Genomic DNA, 8,170 nt, shown 5'->3' with positions numbered 1-8,170 from the left:
GCAAAGCTGAGTGTCACCCACAGTATAGCGCACCCAGCAGCAGCTGGGGAGCAGCCAGTGTGTAAGGTGTGGGGGCTTCTTTCTGCTCTCAAACACCGAGAGATGGCAAAGTCATGAAAGGATGGGGTCCTCCCTGTGCCTGTGTTGCTCCCTCCCTCCTGTCCTCCGAGAAACATTTAAAACTAAACAAAATGCATTGCAGACAAATGTGTTATCTGGACTTAGCATCTGGTTCTCACCTAATGACTTAAACCCTCCATACACTGCTTGTACAAGATGTTCCATGCTCCTCAGCAGGTGAAGTGCCTCACTAGTAAGTGAACTACTTTCTGCCTGCTGCTCCCCTGCCTACCTGGGTCGTCCTTCTGTCTCAGGCCAACTCACCATTAACAAACCCCACTTTGGCAGACCGAGTGATACAGGGTCCTTCCTCTCCTGCAGCAGCTTGCAGTGGGAAGCTGTGGCAGCACAGGTGGAGCAGCATCCCCGGGAAATCACATCTGAACACTGAAAAAATACTCCATCTGTGGTGGGACAGAGTAAAAAAGAAGTGTGGCACACTCTTCATTTTGGTATGGACTGCTGATAAAAAGCTTGATTTTTTTTTTGGTGTTGGTTTTCAATGCCCACCTTGTTACTCCCAGTCAGATAAACTTTATTAACTAGCTCTTGAATATCTGCTCCTCCCTAGCACCAGCGGCATCTTTTATTCCGGTTTCACGGGCTTCCAAAATCAAATGTCTTTGAACTCTGTCCCCGTCGCGGAGCGTTTGCCCCCTGACACTCTCAGGCAGCCGGCAGGAGAGGTGCCCGCCCGTCCGGGCAGCCGCCTAAAACAGGCCCCAGCAGGGCGGACGGAGGCCTCTACCTCTCGGCCATCGGGTGCAGAGCCCAGCCGTACGCACGCCAGCATACCCGCTCTGCCTTCGGCGGGCCGGGACCTAACTCGCGGGGGCCGCCTGGGAAGACCCTCGCGCGCGCGGGCGGCCGTTAGGAGCACCGCCAGAAGCGATCGTGCGGCCGCTGGGGGGACCCGAGGGGCGGCCCTCGGCGGTGCCGGTGTCGGGGGCGGGGCGAGGCGGTCCGCGGCCGCCATTGGCTGTCGCTATGTGAGGCCGGCGGCCGCCCCCCGCCGCGGTGTGGGGCGCACCCGGCGGCAGCAACAGATGTGGCGGCGCGGCCCGGCCGTCCCTAGTCGCTCCCCGGCTACGCTGCGCGGGGGCCGCCGCCGCCGCCCCTAGCGCCCCGCCGGCGAGATGGATGGGTCCCGGCGGCCGTCGAGCGGCGAGGAGGGCTGCGGGCAGGCCATCGTCTGGCGCAACGTGGTGCTGATGGGGCTGCTGCACCTCGGCGCCGTCTACGCGCTCAGCCTGGTGCCGCGGGCGCAGCTCCTCACCCTCCTCTGGGGTGAGTGCGGGGGCGGCGCGGGCAGCACCGCGCCACAGGTGGGGCGGGGGACGAGGGGGAGGCTTCCCGGTGGCCGGAACCACGGCGCGGCCCCCGCCCGCCTCGGGGCGGATGGTTTCCCTCGCGGGGCCGGAGTGAGCCACGCCTTGCTTTCTATGTATTTAGCTCCTGTTTATCTTTGCAGTCACGTGGCTGCGTTTGGCGTGGCGAGTCGCGCGCGTTCGCGGGCCGGGCTGCCCTCTGGGCGCCGGGGAAGGGGGGGTTGGGCGCCCCTGGCAGCCGCTGCCGCTTTTGTTCCCGCTACTCTCCGGCCGCTCTCGGGATGCCATTGCCAGCGCCGCTCTAGGCCCTCGGTTGCTGTAGAAACAGGAGGCACTCTCCCTCCGGTTACATGTATCAGGTTTTTTAGTTTAAAAAAAAAAAAGCAAGCAGCTGATGTTTCTGTTTTGAAGTCTGATAGAGAACGCGATTGTATTCCCTTTGCTACTTCCTCTTGTTACTTTATGAAACCCGCCTGTTTCTGCTCCAGTTGGGAGCAGAAAATCACCCTGTCCTTTGTCTCTTGGGGAAGGTGATACATCTTCTCATTAGGGAATATTTAGAAGTCGAGGAACAGACGTAAGGCGCTGGCAAGGAGAAAATAAGCCCAGCTGTGCTTTTTGAGATGAGGTGGCTTGGCTGGGTCTGTCTTCTTGCTAGCTCTGAAATGCTGAGGATTTGGTTTGGGAAGGAGAATATGAAATACAGTGTCTTTACTTCCATCCTACGGTGAGGTCCTCTTTTTTTCTCCACAAAAGAACGGTACTGGAAGAAGAGCTACATAGAAGCACTGCAGTATCGTGGAAGGTTTCTCAGGTTTTGTTAGACTAAGAGATGGTAGATGTCAGCATAATCCTTTGCTGCCAGAAGTGTGTGTTGAGCCATGTAAATGTGGGTGGCCAAGAGAATAAAAACTTGAATCCTACTTACAGCTGGTGCAATTTATTGGGTAAAAGACCTGCTTTGTGGAGCTTTTGAGTGAATGGAGAATGTAGTGGCCTGGGACTCTTATACAAATAGAGGAAAGAAGGATCTCTGCTACTAGGAACTCACAGGAAGGGAATTCGGGTTGTTAGGCTGCCATCAGTAGTATTGAGGTGACTCTCCAAAAGCCTCAGCAAAATGCTTTAGAAATCAGGTTTATTTATTCTGTTTGAGGAATTCCTAGATCTGTTTTCCACTGGTTCGGCTTTTGATATTCAGTCTGTCTTAAACACTTAGGAATAGTCACCACTGCTCTTTGCAGTTGGGAAATAGACCCTTCCATCAATTACCATTTTCTGACAAGTTCTTAATTGGGAAACTGTTTCCGAGTTCCTGCTGGGGACCTAGCATTTGACTGGCTGCCTGGTTTGCACAACCTGTTACCTGGCTCACTTGCAAACAGAAGAGGTTTGGGGGTGTGTGTTTTTGCTTAGTTGCCTTCTGTGAGCACTAGTCCTCTTCCCTCCCTACTCCTGGTCGTGTTCAGGCTGATTTCATAGTTTACCTTAGCTGTAGCTTGATGGTTGGGGAGGCCAGGAGAACCTGTGGGAGCTGTGTCCAGAACACACAGCCTGTGGTCTGCTTTCAACCCTTTTAGGTCATGTAGTATGCAGGCTGGTGGGCTTTGTTTTTATCTGTTTTGCCTTTCCAGGAAGACAAGTTGAAATCATCTGTGATTTCACTGTGTCTTAATTACAGAACTCCCTAAGGCTGATCTGAAGGATTGAATTACCAATTTCAGCCCTCCATCTTCCAAGGTATTTTTTCCTATTTGAAATTAAACAGAAGCTAAGTAATAAACAGGTCTCAATGACTTTGCAGCTTAATGCCTGCCTTTCTGAAAGCAAGAGCCTCCCACTTCTCAACACTGTTATTTTTAACAGCCACCCTAAAGCAAACCACAAAGTTTTTATGGGAGTTTGCCTGGTGGTTTTTACAGGGTCTCCACATCAGGGAGTGGGTGCATTGGCTCCAGCTGTCCTGGCCAGCTGAGCACTGTGTGCTGCTCTCACAACTGGCTGCTGCAGAGTCTGTGCCCCTCAGATGTGGTGGGCAAGTTGAAAATACAGGATCTCCTGCAGAATATGTCAGACAAAAGTAGCTTGTTGTCACGCTGGAGACCTGTGTCTGAGGTCCCTCTGAGAGACTCTCAGGATAGACAAAAGGAGGGTTGCTGTTGCTTAAGTTAACAAACCCACCTCACTTCATTCTGGAAGGAGCCAGCAAGTAAAGTTGTGTTGGAACAAAGAAGTGCTGATCAGATATGTCCCTTGCCCTCCCCAGTTCTCCACATCTCCTTCCCCGTGCAGACCAGCTGTGAGACTGCCTTTCTGTGGGTGGTGGCTGCCAGCCAGCCTTCAGAGCAGGGCTGGCATGATGGTGAAGTTGGGTGGTGGGTAAGGGTGAAGTGCCAGGTAGTGCAGAGATGTGTGTACACTGAAGGGTGCGGATGGAGGAGCTGCAGCCCTCGTTGCATTCATCTGTGGCTTTCTTTTTCTTCCCAAGCTTGCCTGGGACTTGGGAACCTTCCAGTGAGATCTTATGCAAGTCCTTGCATTGCTCTGTCCCATGCTCCCCACCGCTTATTTCTCCACAGGTAGGCTGCAAGAGCAAGTATGTGGGAGAGTGGCTTGCTGGTGCAGGGTGTGACCTCCATGGTGTCTGGCAGGAAGGGGGCAGATTCGCATGACTCATCACTTGGCAGCTTGGCTTTCTACTTTCTCCTTCCTCGAGACATTCATGTCTCGGTGGGCTCTCTGCTGGGGCAGACTGGGTGCTTCCATCCCTCTGTGCAGTGTTTACTTTCTTCCTTCCCACCCCGATGGCAATTGGTAATCCCTGATTCACTGCTGCTTACTAAGAAGAGCTGAAATGCCACTGTGCCACCTAGAAAACAGCTGTTCAAGCCAAATTGCCTGCTCAGCAGGGCTCATTTCCATTAGTAATTTATTGACATTCATCCAGCTGTACATAATAGGCAATGGAAAAATGCTGGCAAGTGAAGGCTTTGGTAGTTGTTTACTCAGGATTTTCTGTGCTCCTCTGTTCCCATCGCCTCCTGTGCTAACACCTTGAGTCCCACATTACACCTTCCCGTACTCCACATGGAGCAGTGTTGCACAAGGAATCCCAAACAGTGTTCTGGGTGGTGCAGCCACCTTGCCTAGGAGGCAATGGGAAATGGGTTATCTTTCGAGGGTTGTACAGGTAAACTGGTTAAAACATAGGCTTTAAGGGACATCCCAGTACCCCTGCAGATGATAGGTGTGAGGCATCTAGCAGCCCTGGGCTGTGCGCATGGGATAGCTGCATAGCCGTCCCAGCAGATCCTGCTGACACTGTGCCTTTGAAATGAATGTAGCCCACTCTGCCAGCTCAATCGTGCTCACTAGGAACCCTCTTGCCTTACTCTTTTTCCAGCCTGACTTGTGGTTTGGTGTAGGGGTGTGTGTGCTGTTGCTTTCCCTCCTGATCCAGAGCCAGGCAGCTTGCAATACATGGTCCTTCCTTCCTCTTGGTGCTTAACTGTCTGCATCCATGCTGTTTTGTAGCTGATAGCTGCTGCTTTGGGACATCCCTGCACTCTGTGTTCCCAGCCTTGGAAAGGGGTGGGAACTGAAGAGGAAACGTGACTCGAGTCTTCTCTGTCCCCAGTCCCACTGGTAGGCTTGCTGGGCATGGATGGCAGGTTTGGCAGGGTTCACCGGCCATCCTGCAAAGCCCAGAGCATGGTGCAGCCCAGGTCCCAGGGAGCTGGTACATGGACCTTCCCCTTCAGGTCTCTCTTTTTCCACCTGCTTTTGCAGGGCTTTGAGCTCCTGGTGCTTAGCATGCCCTGTAGAGACGTTTGAAGGGAAAGGATCACCATTCTCTGCAGACTTGCATCGGGAACCAAAGCAGGGTGGGAACACATCGTTGTTAGTGGGGCCAGAAACCAGGGAATGGCGTGATGGCTCTGCTGGCTGGGCCAGGCATGCAGGTTCCTCAGGAATGAACTTGTGCAAAGGGGTCCTTGTGGCCAGCTGAGGCTGTGAATGTGGCTGTGGTTCACCAGTAGCCCTTGTGGGCTGGACATGCTGCACTTCCTTCCACAGACCACTTGGTAGGAAACTCTGTGTGCAGCTCATCCTCTTAAGTTTGTAATGGGCCATTAAATGATGCTTCTTAGCCAGGAACCTCTTTGCTCCAGCCAGCTCCATCCTGTTGTAGTCCCAGCGAGCTTATCTTTGGGTTAGGAAAGAAAAGCAAAAAAACTCTGAAATCCCCATATAGAGAAAACTGCCAGCATGTTTCACTGCAGGGCCATTCTGGGGGATCATGTGATATGTAAGGGTATCAGATTTTGTTTGGAAAAAGGTGCTTTTTAGCCTTTACAGAGGGCCTGTTGGAAAGCACTTAAAGTAGCCTTATAGGAAATAGGAAAACCCCACAAAAGATTAAGCTGTTTACCTGTTTTAAACCTATTCTTTCAGGCTGCTGAGCATTACTAGTATTAACAACTTTAAAAACTGGCACAGACATGGCCATTCAGAAACCCTGTATCATCTGGATGTGTTTTGCAGAGCTGCCTGATAGTTGAGTAGGTGTCAGTTCACACACTGCTATGCCTTGCCAGAGCGTGGGATAAGGGATGAGGATGGCCTTGCTCTAATGGTGCTTATATGGGAGGGGAAACTTGTTGCTGTTATTTTAGCAGCATTTAGGAGACATTTTAGTGCTCTTGAGAATGCCAGATTGATCATGTTCAGCCGTGGCGGGCCCTGTGCCATGCTTACCCACAGCTTTCCCCTGTGCTCAAGCGCTGGCCGTCTGAGAGCACAGACGGAGCGGCGGTGCTGCCTAACTGCATCCCCGCCAAAACGCAAGCTGCTCCCAGGCACAGGTCTGGATTCAAATCCTGCTTCCTGGATCCCTTCAATAAGAGGGACTAAAGCAATTGTGGTCTTAGTACTTTGGGTTACTGTGGTGCCTGGAGGGCACCACTGAGATCATCACCTCTTTTTCAGCCCGTCTGGTAGCGCCTCTATGTAATGAGGCACATGTTGCTGTTGTGCACTGCAGATGCAAGTTTTATTGGTCTTGCACATTTCAGAAGTCTTTCATATTCTTGAGTGCCATCTGCTGGCTTTTTGGTTATTAACTGGTTTAAGTTCTTGACCATTTCTGTGCACACTGTTAGACAGTCTGCACAGATGGCAGTAAATAAAAAATCCTAGCTCCAACGAAGTTCCAGTTCATACCTCTGTGGATGAAGTAGAGTGGAAATACTGTTCCTGTCTCACAGACATGAAATGGAGACATCTGATGAAAACTTCTGTTATTTAGAGGTCATTCCTGCCCGTCTGATGTTTCCCCTTCTGCAGTGTTCACTCTTGTTTTAACTGTTGCTGGAGATGATTCCATAAGGTCTTGCCTGTGAACTTCACAATGTTCAGCTGTAAGTACGTATTTTTGTTCCCCACATTGATTTCATCCCCAGTGCATTGGTGGTGCTCTGTTTTGTTTCACTCTGTTTTGCATGCTGCATGTCACTGTGAACACAATAAAGGAATGGAGAAGAAAAATCTAGTGTCTGTGTGGGTATAGAGCATGTGCAAGCTGAGCGCTGGATGCATGTGGTGGCCCTTTGGTCCTGTTGTTCTCAGGAGGTGGGTTCAAGGCACTCCTAATAGAGTTCTTGCAGCTGGGCAGTGGAAATAGGTGAGTGAGTAGTGAAGCTCTTCATGTTAGGCAGTGGGATGTTCACCTGGCATGAAGCAGACTGCTGGACTCTTGGCTGCTCAGAGCTGTGCTCCAGCCAAACCAGAAGAACCTCAAATACCTGCATGATGAGGAAAAAGATGAAAGCTGGATGCAAGCTGAAAGGTAGAAAACCCTGTCTCTACTCCTACTGAATTTGACAGTTTGTTGGCTTCTGGGCTGCCCCCTGACATCAGGGGGTAGGGAGAGGTGTCCCTCTGAAGCAGTCCCGTGAAGGAAAGAGCAGGGGAGGTTTGGCACCACCAGAGCTGGCTGTATGAAAAACACAGAAGCCCAGCCAAGGGTCATGGAAGCATGAGATGCCTCCTCCAGCCCTAGGCTGCTGGCTCCGGAGGTGGTGCAGGCAGGCTCTGCAGGGGCAACAGAGATTTGTGGCACTAGTTTTTTTGTCTTTTAGTTACATGTGGAAGTGGGGATGGCAGCTCTGAGGAGTTTCCATGGATGAGTCGGAATGGACTTTGCTCCAAGTAAAGGGAACATGTCAGCCAGGGTTTTGTCAGCATCAGAGGAAGTCTCAAGGGGCTGGGAGCAGATCAGATGCCTCTTCTCCAGGAGTTGCCACAAGCCAGAGCTGTATGACCTGCTTGCTTGGGATTGCTGCAACTGCTGTCAAGGAGGCAGAAGCATTGCTCTCTCCCCTGGGAGGGCTGGGCTGGAAAATGTTGGCTCACCCACCAGAACTTAGTATGCATCCTCATTACTGCCACTCCACCTTCCCTCCCTGCAATTACAATTGCACTTGTAATTAACACTGATGTTATAATTGAAGCCAAGCAATTTCTTGCAATCAGATTTTATTTTTACCATGTAGGCTAACAATAAAATGTGCTGCCCAATGGAGAGCTGAAATATTAACAATTACTGTGCTAAGTAAAGCAAGGCTGATATGAGAGGGGAGGGCTCTTTGTCAGATGCTGGTGTCAGGAATCGTGTGTGCCACCCCTCTTGTGCAGGGACCTCAGCACCAGGAGGATAGGGA

The 8,170-nt window shown here is 51.6% G+C and overlaps 1 protein-coding gene across 1 annotated transcript in view; it reads left to right on the top strand.

Annotated features, from left to right (window-relative positions):
* Nucleotides 1-1,070: 1,070 nt before the first annotated feature.
* SCD5 (stearoyl-CoA desaturase 5) overlaps nt 1,071-8,170 on the top strand; it is a 32,156-nt gene continuing 25,056 nt past the window's right edge. The window contains exon 1 of the mRNA XM_075090340.1: nt 1,071-1,407. Within this exon, the coding sequence (XP_074946441.1) occupies nt 1,257-1,407 (151 nt within the window). The 5' untranslated portion in view covers nt 1,071-1,256. The remainder of the gene's footprint in view (nt 1,408-8,170) is intronic.

The sequence above is a fragment of the Phalacrocorax aristotelis genome, chromosome 4 (assembly GCF_949628215.1).
Source record: "Phalacrocorax aristotelis chromosome 4, bGulAri2.1, whole genome shotgun sequence".
Taxonomy (NCBI): domain Eukaryota; kingdom Metazoa; phylum Chordata; class Aves; order Suliformes; family Phalacrocoracidae; genus Phalacrocorax; species Phalacrocorax aristotelis.
This window is presented reverse-complemented; position numbering and strand designations above follow the sequence as displayed.